Source organism: Panthera leo, chromosome D1 (genome assembly GCF_018350215.1).
Source record: "Panthera leo isolate Ple1 chromosome D1, P.leo_Ple1_pat1.1, whole genome shotgun sequence".
Taxonomy (NCBI): Eukaryota; Metazoa; Chordata; class Mammalia; order Carnivora; family Felidae; genus Panthera; species Panthera leo.
In genome coordinates this window covers 6,580,975-6,602,479 of record NC_056688.1, presented here as the reverse complement: position 1 = coordinate 6,602,479, position 21,505 = coordinate 6,580,975, and the positions used below count along the sequence as shown (strand labels likewise).

Sequence of the window (21,505 nt, the reverse complement as noted above, 5' to 3'; positions counted from 1 at the left end):
CTAGTTCGATCCACGTCATTGCAAATGTCAAGATTTCATTCTTTTTGATGCCTGAGTATTATGTGATATATATCCTTTTTATCCATTCATCAACCAATGGACATTTGGGCTCTTTCCGTAGTTTGGCTATTACTTTTGTTTGTTTGTTTTTAAAAGTTTATTTATTTATTTTGAGATGGAGAGAGAGAGCGAGCATGGGGGAGGGGCAGAGAGAGAGAGGGAGAGAGAATCCCAAGCTGTCAGTGTGGAGCCCGATTCAGGGCTCAGTCTCACTAACTGTGAGATCCTGTCCAATCAAGAGCTGGACACTTAACCACCTGAGCCACCCAGGCACCTCTTGGCTATTGTTGATAATGCTGGTTTAAACATCGAGGTGCCTGTGCCCCTTCAAATTTTTGTTTTTATATCCTTCAGGTAAATATCTAGTAGTGCAATTGCTGGGTCATAGGGTGGTTCTGTTTTTAACTTTTTGAGGAACCGCCATACTGTTTTCCAGAGTGGCTGCATCAGTTTGCATTCCCACCAACAGTGTAAGAGGGTTGCACTTTCTATGCATCCTCGCCAACACCTGTTGTTGCCCGAGTTGCTAATTTTAGTCATTCTGACAGGTGTGAGGTGGTATCTCATTGTGGTTTTGATTTGCATTTCCCTGATGATGAGTGATGTGGAGCATGTTTTCATGTGCCTGTTGGCCATCTGGATGTCTTCTTTGGAAGTGTCTATTCATGTCTTCTGTCTATTTCCTACCTGGATCATTTGTTTTTTGGGTGTTGAGTTTGATGAGCCCTTTATAGGTTTTGGATACTAGCCATTCATCCGATATGTCATTTGCAAATATCTCTACCCATTCCATAGGCTGCCTTTCAGTTTTGTTGATTTTTTGCCGTCACTGTGCAGAAGCTTTTTATCTTGATGGGGTCCCAATAGTTCATGTTTGCTTATGTTTCCCTTGCCTTTGGAGATGTGTCTAGTAAGAAGTTGCTGTGGCCGAGGTCAAAGAGCTTGCTGCCTGTGTTCCCCTGTAGGATTTTGATGGTTTCCTTACTCACATTTAGGTCTTTCATCCATTTTGAATTTATTTTTGTGTTGGTGTAAGAAAGTGGTCCAGCTTCATTCTTCTGCATGCTACTGTCCAGTTTTCCCAACATCTTTTGTTGAAGAGACTGTCTTTTTTCCTTTGGATTTTCTTTCCTGCTTTGTTAATGATTAGTTGACCATATAGTTGTGTGTCCATTTCTGGGTTTTCTATTCTGTTCCATTGATATATGCGTCTGTTTTTGTGCCAGTACCATACTGTCTTGATGACCACAGCTTTGTAATATAGCTTGAAGTCTGGGGAATTGTGATGCCTCCAACTTGTCTTTTTCAGAATTTCTTTGGCTATTCAGGGTCTTTGTGGTTCCATACAAATTCTGGGATTATTTGTTCTAGTTCTGTGAAAAATGCTTGTGTTATTTTGATAGGGATTGCATGAAATGTGTAGATTGCTTTGGGTAATATACTGAGAATTACAGTCTTATGGTTTTTGATTGATGAGAATCATAATATGGATATGAACATAACAGCTTTTATTATTCAGTATGTTGTATGTGGTGAGAATTAAAAATATGTTTATTTATAGTTATTTTTACAAAGAAGGAGAAAAAGATATTGAGAAAGAGGCTCATCGGTGCTTGTCAGTTAAATTGGAGAAGCAGCCTGGTGACCTTGATGTCAGGGTCAGTTACTATTCTGAAAAAATAGTGCTAATAAGCTAATAAGAGCTAATAACCTAGCATTTTGGAAAGGATTTGTGGCTGACTCTATTTTCCAAAGATGTTTGCAGCAAAATCTCCCATCCCACAAACTCTCTCTCCTCAGGCTTCCCCATGACACATCTCCCGTGGAGAGGTGGGGGTTGTCTCAGTCTATTCGAGCTGCTTTAACAAATTACCATAGACCATGTGCCTTAAACAGCAAACACTTATTTCTCTGTTCTGGAAGCTGGTAAGCTGCTAGCCTGAGACCCAGGTGCCAACATGTCAGGTTCCGGTGAGAGCCCTCTTCTGGGCTATAGGTGCTCACTTCTCACTGTATCCTCACGTGGCAGAGAAAAAGGGAACCAGCTGCATGACCTCTGTTTACGAGGGCTCCACTCTCATGACCTAAGTTACCTCCCAAAGACCCCACCTCCAAATACCATCGCACTGGGGATTGGATTTCAACATACGAATTTTGGAGGGACACAGACATTCAATCCAGAACAGGTCTGTGTTCCCTCCCCTTGCATCTAGATGGCCTTGTGATTTTTTTTTTAAATTTTGTTTTAAAGTTTATTTATTTTGAGAGAGAGAGTGGGATAGCAGCAGAGAGAGAGAGAGAGAGAGAGAGAGAGAGAGACAGAGAGAGAGAGAGAATCCCAAACAGGCTCCACACTGTGAGTGCAGAGCCCAATGTGGGACTTGAACTCATGAACTGTGAGATCATGACCTGAACTGAAGTTTGATGCTTAACTGACTGAGCCACTCAGGTGCCCCTAGATGGCCTTGTGATTATAATGAAGGTGATCCCATGTGACTTTTGATGCTTGGGTATAAAAGGAGATACAAAGAAAAGAAAAGAAAAGAAAAGAAAAGAAAAGAAAAGAAGAAAAGAAAGGAAAAGAAAAGAAAAGAAAAGAAAAGAAAAGAAAAGAAAAAGGCAGTCTTTAACATTCGAAGCTGGCCTGGCACTCATAGCTAGGCCATTTTTTTCTGTTATTGGACATAAACAATCTCACAGAATACCGTCCAAAGATAAGATTATTCTGAGACCATGATAAAATGAGACAGAGCAATGCCAGTTCATAATTTTATCTAAGCAAAAAACAGGATCACTGTGCCACCCACAAAACACCAACTCCCTTCTCTCTTGGTCAAAATGAATGGCTGCTGCCTCTTTAGCAACTGCGGTTTTGTCCCCACCCTGTTGTGCCCTCTTTATACGTAAGATGTAGTTTTTTTAATGTGTATTTATTTTGAGAGAGAGAGAGAGAGAGTCTGTGTGTGTGCATGAGTGCATGAACAGCTGCCTTTGAGTGGGGAAGGGGCAGAGAGAGAGAATCTAAAGCAGGCTCCACATACCCAGCACAGAGCCCAATACAGAGCCTGACGTGGGGCTCGATCTCACAAACCGTGACATCATGACCTGAGCCAAAATCAAGAGGTGGATGCTTAACCGACTGGGCCATCCAGGTGCCCCAACATTTACTGATTGAGATGCCAATCAGAATTGCATCCAGTCTGACAGCATTCAACCCAGAATAAATCCTTCCTTCCTTACATCCTTCCTCAAATCATTCAAACAAAGCCCCAAGCCTATTCTTTCTAACATCCTCTTACAGAGACAGCCAGTGGTTCTCCCAGAGGCCTTTCTCCCTCGCTGCAAGGAGTAATAAGCTCAGCTTGTTTAACTATGTGTATATTCTTGGTGGCCTTTGGCTGGAGGACATTAACAACGTTTTGGCTTTTTCTTTCTCTGGGGACACTAGCTTAGAGGTGGGAGGAACCACCTGCCATATACGCAGACTAACTACCTCAAAGTTACCAGGCTGTGAGGAAGCCCAATTTTAGCCCACAACAGGAGACGACACAGAACTCAGTGAAGAGTGAGTCTGGTCAGTCCCTGGATGCTCCAGCCCCACCACCCCTCGACACCCCCACCTTCCTGCTTCAGCTGCCTTCTGACTGCAACTGCATGAAAGGCCATAAGCAAGAGCCGCCTGGCCCCGAACTTCTTAAATGTCTGACCCACAGAAACCACAAGAGATAACAAAATGATTATTGTCTAAAGCCACTAATATTTTGGGTGATTTGATATATACAATAGATAATTGGAACAGAACTGAAAATGTATACGAAGGGTCTGGCACACCGTAGGTACTCAATAAGAGGTAGTTGTTTTTTGGTGCTTGTAGGAAGCAAGGGCTATTGTGTGCAGAATTTCCCAACCACTAAATAATTTTTTTTCCAGTAAATTTCCTTTGACAAAACCTTGTGGATTGATGCCCACAGATCCGCTCAATATATTTTAATCCTGAAACCAAAATAATGTAGTCTGATCAATAATCTTCAGTCAGGGGATGAGCTCATTTGAGAGCAATACTACTATTTTTTCATATAAGTTTTTTTTGTAAATTTTAAAAAATGTTTATTTATCTTTGAGAGAGAGAGAGAGAGTGTGTGAGAGGAGGAGGGGCAGAGAGAGGGAGACGTAGAATCCAAAGCAGGCTCCAGGCTCTGAGCTGTCAGCACAGAGCCCGATGTGGGGCTCGAACTCACAAACTGCGAGATCATGACCTGAGCGGAAGTCGGACGCTTAACTGACTGAGCCCCCCAGGCGCCCCAGCAACTACTATTGCTACTTTTTGAGGAAGGTTTTTTGTTTAGAAACTAAGTAGAACTTTGTCCATAACTTCATTATTTATTTATTTTATTTTTGAGGGAAAGAGCATGAGTTGGAGAGAAGGGCAGAGGGGGAAGGGGGGAGGGGGAAAGAGAGAGAGAGAGAGAGAGAGAGAGAGAGAGAGAGAGAGGATCTTAAGCAGGTTCCACGCTTAGCTCAGAGTCTGACCCAGGGCTTGATCCCACACAACCCTGGGATCATGACCTGAGCTGAAATCAAGAGTCAGACACTCAACCGACTGAGCTAGCCAGGTGCCCCATAACTTTGTCCATAACTTCAGAATCCACATCAATGGTTGACTATATTTCCTGACCTCATTTTTCCGTGGGGGTGATACATTGAGCCTAATATGTTAATTAGGATTGACATGACCTGTGGACAAAACGTCTTAGTTGAATATTTTTCAAGTTGCAGAAGTAGCATAGGCCCACAGTAAGAACACAAAATGAAGACATATAATGCCACTCCCTTATCCCCCTTCTCCACCTCTCCCCCCACCCTCCCCCCTCATAACTCCCATGACTTAAATCAATGGCCTGGTATATATTCTCCCACACCTTCTTGCTCATATAGATACAAGCAAGCATATATACATGCATTAAAATGTATATGTATATGTGAAGATATTTAGTTACTTCGTTGGTGGTGTTTACTAAAACAGAATCATATTATACAATTATTCTGCAAATCTGCAACTTGCTTTTTTCGCTTGACAGTGTATCACGATCCCTACAAGTTAGCGGGTGTACAATCTGCATTTGTTTCCTATGGCGGCTGTAATGAATCGCCACCGATGCAGTGGCTTAAAACTACACAAGGTTATTCTCTGCCAGCTCAGGAGGCCAGAAGTTCGAAATCTGTTTTATTGGCCTACCGATAAGGCTACTTCCTTCTTGAGGCTCTGAGCTCACAGTGGCTGCCTTGACTTCTTGGTTTGTGGGTTTTCAAAGCGCAGTTTCCCAATCTCCGCCTGTATCACAGTGTCAGTTTCTCTTCTGTAAACCTCAATCTGCTTCTGTCTCATAAGGATGCCCGTGATTAATTAAAACTCACCAGATAATTCAGGGTAATTTCCACATCTCGAGATACAGCATTGAATCACATCTGCATTTTTTTTTTTTTTTTTTTTTTTTTTTTTTTACCATATTGTAGAGGTGAGGTTTAGGCAACAGGCTGGAGCGATGGAATGTGGAAAGGGCCCATATCAACTTATCAACCCCCTGGCCAAATACAAACGGCCCATTAGGCGACCCACCTCAAAATATCTGTAAGCCCTACCTGACCAATGGGTTACTTTCACCTAGACGCAGGTACCGAAAAAGGAAAATTCGTACCTCCCCATACTTCTTCATCTTCTCCCTTTAAATACAGCCCTCACCCCACTGCCTGTGGCAGACAGGGTCTCCTGTGTTGTCCTGGCCCAAAGTTCCCTTGTAGAGTATACACTAAACTTCTATCTCCCTTGTTTTACTTTGGGTGAATCTTTTCACTGGCCTACCGCACTGGCTCCTACTCAATCGGGGCACCTCACATTTGGGAGCCCCCATCTGATCAGGAGAGACACCACATATACAAAGCAACATTCTCAGCTTCTAGGGATTAGGAACTGGTTATTTTGGGAGGGGGATATTATTCAGCCTGCCACAACATCTAAATCTACCTTTTAATCTCATATATTTAGACACAACACTTATATATAAAAGCGACTATATCATCATCCTTGGGCGGCTCAGTCAGTTAAATGTCTGACCCTTGGTTTCAGCTCAGATCATGATCTCATGGTTTTATGAGTTCAAGCTCCACATCAGGCTCTGTGTTGACCGCCCAGAGCCTACTTGGGATTCTCTGTATCCTTCTCTGTCTGCCCCTCCCCTGCTTGTGCTCTTTCTCAAAATAAATAAGTATAGTTTAAAAAAATTGAAAAAAAAAAAATAAAAGGGACATGTCATACATGCTGGAGTATTTTTTTAAAGCACAGGCTTAAAAAAAAATTTTTTTTTTTCTGTATCCCTTAACTTTTCTAAGGCTACTTGTGTTGACATGTGTCCTACACTTTTCTCTATGCTCACGTAACTATATGTATATATATTGTCAAATAAAAAAACAAATCTGGGGCACCTGGCTGGCTCAGTCAGTGGAGCATGGGACTTGATCTCAGAGTTGTGAGTTCGAGCCCCACATTGGGTGTGGACATTACTTGAAAATAAAATCTTAAAAAAACAAAAACAAAAACGGAGCACCTGGGTGGCTCGGTCGGTGAGCATCCGGCTTCAGCTCAGGCCATGATCTCACGGTTTGTGGGTTTAAGCCCCAGAGTCAGGCTCTCTGCTGTCGGCACAGAGCCCGCTTCAGCTCCGTTCTCCCCATCTCTCTCTCTGCCTCTCCCCCCAACTCAACCGGTGCTCTCTCACTCTCTCTCTTTAAAATAAACATTTAAAAAACAAACAAACCACAACCAAATCTGATTTAGATAAGAGACTTGACTTGAAAGAATTATTGGAGTGGGAAGGGGACTCTTGCCCTGGAAGAAAGTGCAATGAAAAGGTGGCTCGATTGAATAGCAGATCTGAGGACTTTTTACCCTGAGGCAACCATACTGGGAACTGGGCAGGGTGGGGGGAGGGCGGGAGGGGGGGACCCTTTAATGTGGGTTACAAGCTGGCTCAGACTAATGTGGGTTAAAGTTCCTAGGCCTGGAGGAAGAAGAGGAATTTAGCCATTTGGTAGGTTCTGCGTCTGGCTTTGTCCTAGGGGAACGAGAGAGCATTTTTGAGTCTTGCCTAAGTCGAATGGGAAGTGTGTTTCTTTGCAATATGCCACTTCTGAGAATACAAAAGTGTGGGGGCATTTTCTTACTATATTCCAGGAGTACACGGATCAAGTAAAATTAAACCCTGTCAATGTATAAGGTGTAACGGGTTGTTTGCTTTACAAAAATGAGATCACATTAAACATACTTCTCTATACCTTGCTTTTTACCGCTCAAAAATAGCTAGAGAACATCCTCCCAGGTCCTGGTAGAGCTCTTTTCCATATGCTGTTGTACCGTGATGTGCGGTCATCCCTCTACGGGTGACCATGTTCTTCAACAATTACAAAAGAAGTTCGTTTCAACTTTGGGGTTCCTGTAAGATGCTAAACTTGGGATTCCTAAAGCTACATTTCAGTTTTCAAAATCTATGTTCTTTCTTAGAACTTTCTTACAGAACCGCCAGCTCGTTTGAATTTACCTCTCTCTTGCTCCTTCTTCAGACCCTCCTCCCCCGCTGCCCCGTCGCCCAGGGAGGGAGGTGGTTAGGAAACACCCGTCTATAAAGACACCTTTTCTCTCGTCTCCCATCTTCCCCTTTCTGCCTGACCCGCGGGCCCCTCCTGCCGGGGGGTGGGGGGTGGTGTGTGTGTGTGTAGGGGGAGGTGGGGGGTAGGGTGGGGAGGGTGGGGGGTAGGGTGGGGAGGGTGGGGGGTAGGGTGGGGAGGGTGGGGGGTAGGGTGGGGGTGGGTGTCAGGAGCTTCCCGAGCGCAGAAGCTCGGTCCTCCTGGGTCCACAGAGGCCTCGCAAGGCGTGGTCCAAGCGCGGGCGCCCAGAGTGCGCGCCAGCGGGTGGCACCTGCGGGACAGGTCAGCGCACCCAACCCACCGGAGAGGAAGGAGGCGCGCCGAAGGGACGCGTCGCCCCGATCCCCCTGGGGTTTCACCCAGGTTTTGTGTGGAGAAGAACAGCACTAAAGCGTCTTCAGTTCTTTTAGATTGGATAGGACGTATCTTTCATAAATTAGTCAGAGGGAGGAGGCCGGGCGGTCAGGGGGTGGAGCCAGCCGCTCCTTTCCAGTTGGCAAAGTTCAGGCGGCTGCGAAGTCACGGCCCCCGAGGTCAGGGCGCGGGGGCACAGCCTTGCACCGCCTCCCGTGCCGGTTCGCGACAGGGAACCGTAAGACCCTGACATGCATATTAGGGGCCACCCGTCGCCGTGGCTCCTCTGCCGGGGCGGGGGCAGACAGCGCCCCGCGACCCGCAGCTCCCCCGGGGGCGCCAGGCGCTGATCTGCAAATGTCCGGTCCGGCCGCGCGGGCCTGACAGGGGAGGCGCCCAGCCAGCCCGACGAGGGAGGCACGCGAGCGAGCGAGCGCGCGCGCGGGCGGGCACTGGGTCGGATCCCGCCGGCCGCCCAGGCACCGCCCCCTACGGTTTTCCCCGCCCCGGCACGTCGGGGGGTTCCGGGCGCCCAGACTGCAGGGGACCGCATGGAGGCGGCCTCGCCGGCGGGACCCGCTGCCCCGCAGCCGCGCGCCCGGGGGGCAGCGGGGGGGCTGGGCAGCTTGCTGCGCGGGCTCAAACGCCAGCTCTTCACCTGGTGAGTGCGGGGCGGGGGGGGGGTGTAGTGCCGGGGGGGTAGTGCCTCGCAGGGGCGAGGGTGCCCGCGGGCAGTGGGGGGGGTGGGCTGGGTAGCCTGCTGCATGGGCTCAAAAGCCAGCTTTTTATCTGGTGAGTGCGGGGTGCCCGGGGGGCGGTGGGGTGTGCCGGGGGCGGGGGCGGGGCAGCAGGGGTGCCGTGCAGCCTGCTGAGCGGGCTCAAAAGCCAGCTTTTCACCTGGTGCGTGGGGGAGGGGGGAGACGGGGGCAGCCGGGGCCCCTGCGCGCACGTGGCTGCCCGGCACACGCGGCCGGGGTGGCGGGGGACGAGGGGGGGGGGCGGCGGCGCGGAGGCGGCGGCCGCGCGGACTCGGGGGCCGGTCCGGGTCCCGGCGTGGCTTTGTGAAGCGCCGCGCGCTCCTCCCTCGGCGCCCTCTTGGAAATCGTGGGCTTGCGAGCGAGACGATTTGGGGGAAGTCGGCCGCGTGGGCGCGGCCGGGTCGCTCCCCGGTGCCCAGCCCCCTCCCCTGCGCGGCGGGCCGGGGCCGGACGCCCCGGGGATGTTGCGAAGGAGGGGTGTCCAGCCTCCGGCGCGGCAGGTGGGCGAGCCCGCGTTCTTTCGGCCGCCCGAGCGCGTCGGACCCGGCCCGCGATCCTCTCCGCTGACCGGGGAGTTCACCCAAGTGAGGAGTCAGGGCTAAGTTTCGCGGTGCCGCCGCGAGGTCGTGCTCAGCCTGCCTCCTTCCTGGGCCTGAGCGGGGTGCACGGCCCTCCCGGCGGGGGGGCCTCCCCCCCGAGCCGCCGCCGGGGTCGCCGTGCTCTGCGGGAAGCAGGAATGTGCTTAGGGACCGGCAGCGCCTGGGATGGGGTTGCTGGAGGGAGGCCGTGCCTTCTGGACTCGCACGTTCACCGAGTATCCGCTGGGTTGGGGTGCTGGGCTCAGCCGTTTCTGTGGACGCTGTCATGTCATCTCGACCACTTTATGAGGTGGCACTCTTCCCACAGCCACTCTGCTGGTGGACAAAGGAGGCGAAGCCGTTTGCCGGAGGCCATGGGATGGCCAGGAAAGGGTGGTGCCCGCAAGCCCCGGTCAGACTGGGCCGTAACAACTTCTGGCCCCCGGCTCCTCGTGAAACAGGCTTTTGCCTTTATTTATTTACTTGTCTTCAGATGAACAAAGCACATTTCCCGTTGAAGATTGTGAAAACTCGTTTTCAAAACCGGGTCGAGAATGGTGTGTGCATTTTCGTCGTGGAAATGCGTGTAGTTCGCGATAGATGCCTGTGCAAAGTCGGGCCCAAATCGCCTTGGATCGTCCAGCTGTGTATGTCCTCACGCACGTCCACAGGCTCTCAGCTGGGAGGCAGGGGAGGGGAATGGCTCGGGGCCCGGTTCTTCTGCACTCTGATCCCGTCGGTGCCGCTTGCCGCTTCCCAGCCGGCTGACTTTGGGGAAGTCGCTTCACCTGTCTCTGTCCCGTTTTCCTGTTTGTAAAATGGGGATAGTAACAGTTCCCACCTTGTTGGGAGAATGTGAGGATTACGTGGCTGGGCCCACGGCCTGGTTCAGGGTACTGCTCTGTATCGGTCAGTCGTTAGCCACCATTAGCCCTCCGTTCCTGGGGGCTGGGAAATGGGGTGGCGTACCCCGAGGTGCCAGAGGCCCGGGGGATGGGCAGACAGTACGCCAGATGGGTACCCATTGAGCGAGATGTAATGACAAGGCTTAGCGATGATTTCTTTTTTTTTTTTTTTTTCTCCGAATGTTCTAATCTTTTAGCAAGGATTAGCAATCGTTTCTTTTTTTCCTCCTAACGTTCTAATATTTTCAAAATCCTGGTATGTTGTAGTCAGGAGTATCTAATGTACTGGATCAGACTAGGAAACATTGCAGACCAGAATCCAAGGTGTCTGGATGGTTGCCAGAGGTAGGAATGAAAACCTTCATGAACAAAAGAGTTCTGCCAACCAAAAAAAAAAAAAAAAAAAAAAAAAAAGCTTCCAGCCCAAGATCCTTGGAATAAAGACGGATAAAGGGGAGAGTGCATCCTCCCCTCTCATATTTAGAAGAAATAGAAGAAATCTCATATTTAGATAGAAAGATGAGATTTCTTCTATCTCTGAACACACTTTTTTTGTGTCTCCTTTATGGATTTTTACTTTCTTCCTTGTGTGAAAGCTGTTTGTGGCCATCTCATATTCCTGATGGACGCGATCCTTAACAGCAGGAATTAAGTATTTTCCCTTTTTCTATCTCCCACAACCCTACCACATCAGTGAGTGAATGGAAGAAGGATGACAGGGTTCTAGAGGCTTCCCTTCCGTTCTGCCACACTCACTGCACTCTCCCCTTTATCCGTCTTTATTCCGAGGATATTGGGCTGGAAGCTTTTTTTCAGTTGGCAGAACTCTTGTTCATGAAGGTTTTCATTCCTACCTCTGGCAACCGTCCAGACACCTTGGATTCTGGTTTGTAGTTTTTCCTTGTCTGATCCAGCAATCAGAAAAGTGCCGTTTACCAGATATCCGGTACTCCTTATACTCAATATTTTAAACTCTCAGTATTAAAACTCACCTCCCAAATTTGAGTTTGGCTTCGCAGATCCCTGACCTTGGCCACAGAACCATGGGGATGGGCAGAGGCTGGTGAGTGGGTGGATAGTACAAGGAGAGATAGTTTGTATGTAGAGGGACACGATTCTTTTCTACTCCTTTTACAAAAAAGGGGCAAGAATAGCCTTTTTGGCAACTGGGTACTGAACACAGGAGAAACATTTGGGGCCTGTTATCATTATGAGAGGCATGTATTCTAGGTAACCCCAACTCCTGATATACTTGCCTCACTAATAGATACTTTTTTTCCTTTGGTTAAGAATGTCAGGGGCGCCTGGGTGGCGCAGTCGGTTAAGCGTCCGACTTCAGCCAGGTCACGATCTCACGGTCCGTGGGTTCGAGCCCCGCGTCAGGCTCTGGGCTGATGGCTCGGAGCCTGGAGCCTGTTTCCGATTCTGTGTCTCCCTCTCTCTCTGTCCCTCCCCCGTTCATGCTCTGTCTCTCTCTGTCCCAAAAATAAAATAAACGTTGAAAAAAAAAAAAAAATGTCAGATCACTCATTTGATGACAGTTTATTGAGGACTTACTATGTGCCAGGCATTCATGATGAGAAGCACCGTACGTTTCCAAGTGGACTCTGCTTGTAATTTAAGCTTTTGTCATTTATTGCTGTTAACTCAAAGACAAATAGTGTGATGGGATATGGGTTTCCAGGAGTACCTGAGGATATTTATTTAATTGTATATATTTAGCAACTTACACCCTAACACCTACAGTCTAATTCATGTATGAAAAAAAAAGCATGGTTTTTATAATGACTATCAAGTTTGCATCTGTAGCAAAAACCGTTAAATATTATTTCACTTACTTATCCTTTCCCCATTAAATAGATGGTAAGCTTTTTTTTGGGGTTATATTTATTTTCAGAATTTTATTCTGATGAAAAATGAGTTTACATTCATTTTAAATACAATATGCAGACACATATAAAAAGAAGACCAGGGGGCACTTGGGTGCCTCAGATGATTGAACGTCTGACTCTTGATTTCGGCTCGGGTCGTGATCCCAGGGTTGTAGGATCAAGCCCCACGTCTGGTTCCACACTGAACATGGAGCCTGCTTGAGATTCTCTCTCCTTCTCTCTGTCTCTGTGTCTCTCTCTCCCTACACCCCTCCCCCACCCGTGTGCTTGCACGCATGCTGTCTCTCTCAAAAATAGATTTAAAAATTCAAAAAATTAAAAAAAATAAAAAGATCAGAAACATTTACACTCCACTAACTATATCTTTATATTTTGTGTTTATTTCTAGTCTTTTATTTTTGAATTTTGTGAGGATGTCTGATGGATTATACTAAGAGACTTCTTGGTACAGTAATTTATTATTTTTAAGTATCGTGTTGATGTAGAATTATAGTTTTCTTTTCTTTTTTTTTAAAATATGTTTGAGAGAGAGAATGCGTGGGGGAAAGGGAGAGTGAGAATCCCAAGCAGGCTCCACGCTGACAGCCCAGAGCCCGAGGCAGGGCGCTGACTCACAGAACCGTGAGATCATGACCTGAGCCGAAGTCGGACACTGAACCGTCTGAGCCACTCCAGGCACCATTAGAATTCTAGTTTTTAATTCTTATTAGTTTTTCTACATCTTTTCATTTATTTATTGTCGAAGTTGGTAAGGTTTTCGAGGGCACAGACTTTATCCCATTGTTTTTGTAGCACAGTGCAGGACATGTGTTCACGTGTTCTTTCCTTTGCCCATCCTAGAGCGTCTGTGATGTTCCAGGTTCTAGACTACTCTGTGGCCCGCAGACTTGAATAGGATTTAGCGTGTGTTTCCAAGAGAAATCGAGTTCTGGTAAGAGGTTATGACACGTGTGGTAGAGGCGAGCACATAGTACAGAAGGCACAAAGGAGGGGGAAATAGAGCTCCCCAGGGTGAGGTGGGGCTGGGAAGCTCGGCAGGGAAGGTGATCAGGAATGTGAAGCGGGAATAAGGGTTTTCCAGGTGAACGAGGGGAGGAAGGGCAGTCCAGGCTTGGAGGTCCCAGAGAATGTAAGGAAAGGCAGGTCGGTCAGTGAGCACGAGCACACCTCTGATTGTGCAGCCAAGGGCTTGGCCCTGTGGCTCCTCCTTTCTGTTCACGTTCTTTGTTTCAAAGGTTAAGGCCCAGATTTTTTTTTTTTTTAATCTCAGAGAGAGAGAGAGATAGTGTGTGTGTGTGTGTGTGCGCGCGCGCGCGTGCGCATGTGCGAGGTGGGGAGGGGCAGAGGAAGAAGGAGAGAGAATCTCAAGCAGGCTCCATGCTCAGCAAGGAGCCCAGCTCGGGGCTCGATCCCACAACCGTGAAATCATGACCTGAGTCGGATGCTGAAATGACAGAGCCACCCAGGGGCCCCAGGCCCGGGAATTTTTGAACGAGTCGGTGTTGAACTGCACCTCCTTCATGTATTCACTCAACAGACATCTACTGAGTGCTCACTGCGTACACGGCACAGTCTTAAGCTGGTCTGCCGCTCTGCCGGAGGGTATTGTTCTGTGGTGTTATTTAAGCAGAGGTGTAAGTCGAGGGGCTTTTTGTGGCCTGTGCAAGTGTGGGATTAGGAAACTCTAGATCATACCAGTCTCCAAAGTATCTCCTTCCTTTTGCACTTTCATCTGTGAGATTATTTAATTGACATCCGCCTCTTCTGACCGCAGGACATGAGGGATCCTGCTTACTTTTTGTCACTGTTGCATACTCTGCCGAGCACAGCACCTACCTTATAATAGATGCACAGTGAACATCAGATGATTGAGTGAATCCCTAATTCCCAGTAGGAGTTTTATTGTAATCACATCTCTTTAAAGCAAACAAACAAACACACACACACACACACACATTCCTGGGGCGCCTGGACAGCTCAGTCAGTTGACCGGCTGGCTCTCGATTTCAGCTCAGGTCATGATCCCAGGGTTGTGGTATCAAGCCCCACTTCGGGTTCCTCGTTGACAGCACAGAGCCTGCTTGGGATTCTGTCTCTCTCTGCCCCTCTCTCCCTGCTCACGCACGCCCTCTCTCTCTGTCTCAAATAAAATAAAATAAAATAAAATAAAATAAAATAAAATAAGATACATTTCCGTTCAGGGCTGTATGTTTATAACGTAGTCATGTTGTGTTCATCTGTTTCGTTGTTTCTCAATCAGCCTTATTGACAGTTTAGGTGGAATAATTCTTTGTTGGGGGACCGTCCTGTACGCTGTAGGGTGTAGCAGCAACCTCTGGTCTCTACCCGCTAGAGGCCAGCATAGCCTCCCCCCACCCCACCTCTGAGTTGTGACAATCAATAATCTTCCCAGACATTGTCAAATGTCTCCTGGGGGGACAGAATCCCCCTTGGATGAGAACCTCTGATTTAGCCCTATTGTTTCTAACTAATTGCCGTAGAGTATTCTGTGACTGCCAGGTCCTCCAGTGGTGGCCCCACCCTAGTAGTTTTCTGCTCCTGGCCTCCACAAACTGTGGTGAGTGTGCCCCTACGTGTCCCCTCATGTCCTGGGGAAGAGCTAGAGGCCGGGCTCAGGTGTGAGTCCCTCCAGGTGACTTTAAGTAGAAGAGAGGGGATGAGCCCCAGGATGGAGAGTCCGTGGGCCTCACAGAATCCTGCTGGTTGCGATTCTCTCGTGCCCTGCAGGCTGTTCTGTGACCTCGGCTTTATCAGCAGCTGCTCTGGGGGAAGAAGGAGGTGGCCTCTTGAGGTTGTGGCCCATTAGCCCTGAGAGTTGGGAGGGGTGGGTGGAGGAATGAGTTTTGGCTGGACAGCCTGAGCCTTTTTATGAACCTCTCAATAGTGCAGGGCGTTGGGCAAGGGACAGGCAGTAATTGTCCCCGTGCAGCGTGGGACAGAGGTCTGGGTGGACTGCGCCAGCTTCTCTCCCAGGCGCCCTGAGTGGCCTCCGCCTGTTCTCCGCCCCCGGCTGTAGCCCTCTCCCTTGGCAGACCACTTGCAGACAACGTTTGTGTTCCTCTTGTCTCTGCTGCTTTCTCCGGGTTGCTTTGGGGAAATATGAGCTGACTGCCAGGGCTTACTCCCCATCTCGACAGCACTTGCAGAACATTCCTGGAGTCCCCCTCTCCCCTTCGGTCCCTGTTGTCACCGTGTCCCTGTAGCTTCCTCTTTGTGCCTCTTTGTGCCTCTTTGTGCCTCTTCGTGCCGCAGTCCCATCCCCGTGCAGGAGCCAGATGACGTCAGATAAAACCAGAGACTGTCGGGAGCTGCCGGCACAGAAGAACTCACCCCTTATCGGACGTCTTCCTCACCTTCGTCAGTCAGGTCGTAGGCAGTCCTATACAGGTATTTTTGGACCTTTTGATGGCAGGCGAGTAACTTGCCCAAGTGCGCATGGCTGGTGAGACGTGGGCCGTGACAGTTTCATTGGCCTCTGACGACCAGACCTGCTTTACCGTTTCAGAAATCCCCCTGCGTTGTGTTCAGGCTGAAGCTTCGGACCTGCACCGGGTCTGCAAACACGGGGACGCTCTTGGGGTTCCCTGGAGGTTCCTCAGGGTCCATTATGGGGACAAGTTGGGAAATAGGAACCGTGGGCTTCCGGGCGGGTCTCTGGCACCCGCCGGGTGTGTCGGTCTGCCTGCCTTGTAGTCGGACTTTTAAGCCAGATGCTTGGGGACAGGGTTCTGGAGCTACGGGAGGTCTGAGCGCTACGGGTGACTGGGTAGAGCTCTAGCTGTGGCCGTTTGTCCCTTCCCTCCTCATCTTCCCTGCCCGCCGTCCTCCTTTACCTGAACACAACTATTGTATTTTTAGTTGTTTTCATTGTGGTAAAATATATGTAACATGAAATTTACCAATTGAATCATGTTAAGTGTACAATTCAGTGACGTCAAGTGCATTCACGATATTGGGCAGCCATCACCGCTGTCCAGTTCCAGAATTTAGTCATCATCCCATACAGAAACTCTGTATGTCTTGAACACTAGCTCTGCGCCCCCCTGTCCCTCAGCCCCCGTAAGCACCATTGTCCTTTCTGTCTCTGTGAACTCGACTATTCTAGATCCCGCACGTAAGTGCAGTCATGCGATATTGGTCCTTTTGTGAGGTCCAGGCTTCTCGAGGCGAACTCCAAGGCTCCCCGTACTGGGCCACCTCCCAGAACATCACCTCCCTGGTGTTCCGGGGACAGCAACAAGCCTCTGCTTCCCCTGCACACGCCTTAGTCTGCACCTTTACCTGTAGCTTCCCTGGTGGATGCTTTCCCTGTCCGACCTCTTATGGCTGCTTCCAGAGTGTGGACATTGAGTCAGGTGGTCCTTTTCCCTTGTCTCTCTTCACACACATCTTGGCTTAGGTGCCTTCTGTCCTAACTCCTTGCATTTACCATATCATGACATAATAGGTAATCATCACCAGCCTGGGACAATGCCTTGAAAAAAATTTAAACAAAATTTTTAAGAATTCTTAAAAAAACTTTTTTTAATGTTTATTTTTGAGAGAGAGAGAGACAGACAGACAGAGCATGGGTGGGGGAGGGGCAGAGAGAGGGCGACAGAGGATCAGAAGCAGGCTCCAGGCTCTGTGATGACAGCAGACAGCCTGATGCAGGGCTTGAACTCCCAAAGAAACTCGAGATTATGACTTGAGCCAAAGTCCAACACTTAACCAACTGAGCCATCCAGGTGCCCCTGTTTTTTTTTTTTTTTTTTTTTTTTTTTTTTTTTTTTTTTAATGTTTATTTATTTTGAGAGAGAGTGTGCGAGTAGGGAGGAACAGAGAGGGAGGGAGTGAGAATCCCAAGCAGGTCTGAGATGTCAGCACAGAGTGACACGGGGCTCGAACTCGAACTCACAAACCGTGAGATCATGACCTGAGCCAAGATCAAGAGTCAGATGCTTAACCAGCTGAGCTGCCCAGGCGCCCCCAGATGTTAGTTCATCTTTGAAGTACCTCTGCTACTTAGTTTGTGCCTGGCTTTGAACTGAAATGGCAGCAGTTGGTTTCTAGGAGCGGTAATAATAACCTTTTTTCAACAAGATTTGGTAAATCCGATGAAGAAATTAAATTAGGCTATTTTTGAAGAGTTTTCAGAGATGCTTTGAACGGTAGTCACATCTGTGGAAAAAGCAAATTGCCTCCCAAAGTAATTGCTTGTGTATATAAGAGGGGTGTCTGGGTAGCTCAGTCAGTTAAGCATCCAACTTCGGCTCAGGCCATGATCTCACGGTCTGTGAGTTCGAGCCCGGCGTCGGGCTCTGTGCTGACAGCTCAGAGCCTGGAGCCTGCTTCGGATTCTGTGTCTCCCCCTCTGCCCCTTCCCTGCTCACGCTCTGCCTCTGTCTTTCAAAAATGAATAAATGTTAAAAAAAAATTTTTTTTTTAAATAATAATAAAAGACAGACTTGGTTGAGTAAAGCTTAGTTGGTGCACTTACAGCAACCTCAGTCTTCCAGAATCTCAGGGTGGATTAACTCGTGTAATCCTTACAGTAATTTTCTGTGGTGAGCATTATAATGCTGTCATTGCCAGCCCCCTTTGACATACGTGGGAGCGGATTCACAGAGAGGTCAAGTATTTTCCCCAACAGTCGTAGTCACATAGTAGTAAGGACTGCAACTAGCTTGCACCTCCTCCCCCCACAAGGCAGTCTGGCCCCAGAGCCCGTGCTCCTAACCACTGAACTACCCTGCCTCTTGTCAGTTGGGGAGCAAACAAACAAAAAAAAGACCTTGGACAGTTAGCACGGTTCCCCCACCCCCTCAAGCTTTTTGCTATTTATATCCCCAGGGGTGCCAGAGAGTACATAAAGTCACAGGATATATAATATAACACGTCTTCTTGAAGCATCATTTAATTAATTATATATATATATATATTTTTTTTTTTCCAGGTTGGGGGGCAGAGAGGGAGGGAGTTAGAGAGAATCTGAAGTAGGCCTTGCTCTATTAGCATAGAGCCTGACATGGGCTTGAACTCAAAACTGGGAGATCCTGACGTGAGCTGAAACCATGAGTCAGATACTTAACTGAGCCATCCAGGCACCCCACTTAATTTATTTTTTATTTTATTGTATTTTATTGTATATTTTTAAAAGTTTAAAAGTTATTTATTTATTTACTTATTTATTTATTTTGCGAGAGAGACAGAGAGAATGCGTGGGGCGTGGGCAGAGAGAGAGAGATTGGGACAGAGAATCCCAAGCAGGCTCCGTGTTGTCAGCACAGAGCCTGATGTAGGGCTCAAACCCACAACCCTGAGATCATGACCTGAGCTGAAAGCCGGAGGCGGACGCTAAACTGACTGAACCACCCAGGCGCCCCTGTTTTATTTTTTTAAGTAGCCTCTATACCCAACGTGGGGCTTAAACTCATGCCCCTGAGATCAAGAGTCGCATGCTCCACCCACTGAGCCAGCCAGGCGCCCCTCATTTAGTTTATATTTTAGCCTCCGGCTGCATGGAGGTAGAGTAATCATAATCCCTGGCTCACGACACACGGTCACGGTGGGCCCACGAATGGCCGAACTACTATTTTTGTGCAGTACGTTCTGCAAACCCATCAGCAGCCCTAAAACCAGAATCTGTGATGGTAACTTACCTGGTCACACCTCTCCCACTCTCCTTCCCCAGCCAGAGATAATCTCACCATTCCCTTGCTCTCTCTCTCTCTCTCTCTCTCTTACAGTTTTGTACCTCTGTGTGTTTCTAAAAAGTATGTGTTCATTATCATTTCTTTTTACTTTATTAAAAGGATATCGTGCTATAGCTAACCTGTTGGGATTTATTTCCCCTTCTGTATCACACTGCCAAGATTCACACATGCTATCGCCTAATGCTGCAAAAACCCTCCCTTTGACTCTCTATAATATTTTTTGCTGTGCATATGCTGTACTTTATTAATTCAGTTAATGGACATTTGTGTTTTTTCCAAGTTTTTTCCTGTAGTGAACAGGACTTCCAGGAACATTTTTCTTCAGGTCCCCTATCAATCACAGATAAGCATTTCTTTTTTTTTTCTTTTTTTTAAAAAATATTTATTTTTGAGACAGAGAGAGATAGGGTATGAGCAGAGAGAGAGGGAGACAGAATCTGAAGCAGGCTCCAGACTCTGAGCTGTCAGCACAGAGCCCGATGCGGGGCTCAAACTCACAAACCGCGAGATCATGACCTGAGCCGAAGTCGGACGCTCAACCGACTGAGCCACCCAGGCGCCCCTAAGCATTTCTTTTATACACACACTTGGTGCGCTATGGAGCATCTTGGTGGGGAGTAGCTAGATTTGGGGTATGTAACTAACTGTTCAACTTCACAGAATGCCAGACTGTTTTTCCAAAGTGGTGGTACCGGGGTGCCTGGGTGGCTCAGTCCATTAAGCGTCCGACTCTCGGTTTTGACTCAGGTCACGATCTCACGGTTTGTGAGTTCAAGCCCCACATTGGGCTCTGCACTGACAGTGCAGAGCCTGCTTGGGTTTCTCTCTCCCCTCTCTCTCTCTGCCCCCCTCCCCACTACACTCACATGTGCGCTCTCTCTCAAAATAAGTAAACTTAAACAAACAAGGGTAGTGGTATCGCTTTACATTCCCTCCCGCCGAGTAGGAGAAATCCTGTGAAACATGCATCCTTTCTAACAGCTGGTATTATTAGACTTCTAAAGTTTTGACAGTCAGATGAATGGAAAGACTATCTCTGATTTGCGTATTCCTGATCGCTAATGCAGGTGGGTCTCTGTCTGCTGGCCTCACGTGTTTCCACTCGGAAGAGATACCCGTGTCGTCTTTGGAAGAACCAGGTTTTGCACGTTGCTTTTGTACTAACCCGTTGGCCCTGTACACAGTGCAGTTTACATGGATTTTAAGGATCCCCCTTGAGAGCTCAAGAAGTTGGAGCTTGTATCGGGTTTCCTGCTAATGGTAATTTACTTCTCCTTGCTTGATATTAAGAGGCAGTTCTGTTGAAAAGCTTGAGAGTTGGTTGGGTTTCATCAGGAGCAGAGCAGTAGAAGCTGAGGAAGGAGGCGAGTGAGTTTTTCTGGTGTGAGCCCCGAGGAATGCTGACGGGCTCACAGGAAATCTCCCTGCCGCCCCCGCCTCTCCTTCCCTGCAGGCCAAGTGCCAGGAACTTTCTTAGATCAGGCTTAGGCTGCTGTTTTCTGGTGCCCGGTTGGTGTTGGATGAGTGTATTCGTGAGAAACCCGGCTCACCACGGGTGTGGGTGAAACAGGATTTATTACTTTACGGAACTGGAGGAGGTTAAAGTGCCAAACCACGGAGGGCAGGGACACAGCTGGAGTCAGGAAGCCAGCCACGGGGATTTTGTGTCTGCGCTTTGACTGGCTGTTGATTTCCTGCTTTGAACTACAGACTGCTTGATTGTCTTGACCTCGGGATCACATTTGACAGTTTAAACCACACACAGAAATAAGCAAATAAAACCCTTCGCTTTTGAAAACGGTATTTCTGTTTTGATGATCCACAGGAAGGCTCATTTAGATTTTACAGCAGTTGAAAAAACAGCCCTTCGAAATTTGTGATTTGGCCTCCGTGGGCAGGAAGCAGTAGGAATTTCAAGTTTTATGGGCTGTGACTTCTTGGCTGCTTGTTGAGAACAGGGTTAGTCTGTTTTCTTCCGTGCCTGTGCCAGACTGGGGTGGGTGGGGAGAGGGCGGTGTGTGCTAACCTCTCATCATCCAGGCTCTTGAAACACGGCGCACTCATTACCCCACGCTCAGCTCGTCCTTCAGAACCTACTCTACCCCTCCCTGCACCCACCATGCTGGCCCTTCTCAACTCCCGTTCCTCGCCTCTGGAGTGTTCCCACTGGTGTCCCTCGTAGAATTCTCAGAGGCGTCTGGGGGTGGGGAGGGTCCTGGAGCGAAGAGGCCAGTCCGCCGCATGTTGACCACAGTTTAACGCTGCCCCCTCCCCGCATCTAGGCTGCAGGACTCACGGTCCTCTTCGGACATGTATCGGAAAACTAGGTGATTTATAGACGTGTTTCACACTTTTCTCATTTCAACCGATCACAGATCGGAGAACAGAGGGAGGCTGTTGAATAGAGAGGTATTATGTCGTCTCTCGTTTTCTTTAAAAAAAATTTTTTTTTAAAGTTTATTTATTTTTGAGAGAGACAGAGAGAGAGTGAGCTGGGGAGGGGCAGAGAGAGAGAGGGAGAGAGAGAGAGGGAGAGGGAGACAC

At 48.3% G+C, this 21,505-nt stretch overlaps 1 protein-coding gene across 6 annotated transcripts in view; it reads left to right on the top strand.

Annotated features, from left to right (window-relative positions):
- The window catches only part of SLC35F2 (solute carrier family 35 member F2), a 101,466-nt gene that overhangs the window by 34,809 nt on the left and 45,152 nt on the right, over nucleotides 1–21,505 (top strand). For 2 of the 6 annotated variants that reach the window (XM_042907345.1, XM_042907344.1), the window contains exon 1: nucleotides 8,332–8,773. The exons of 2 other annotated variants lie outside the window; for them this stretch is intronic. In XM_042907345.1, coding sequence (XP_042763279.1) covers nucleotides 8,664–8,773 — 110 coding nt within the window. In that variant the 5' untranslated portion in view covers nucleotides 8,332–8,663. Of the gene's footprint in view, nucleotides 1–8,331; nucleotides 8,774–21,505 lie in introns of those variants that run through there. 2 more of the 6 variants (XM_042907340.1, XM_042907343.1) reach the window with 2 other exon arrangements.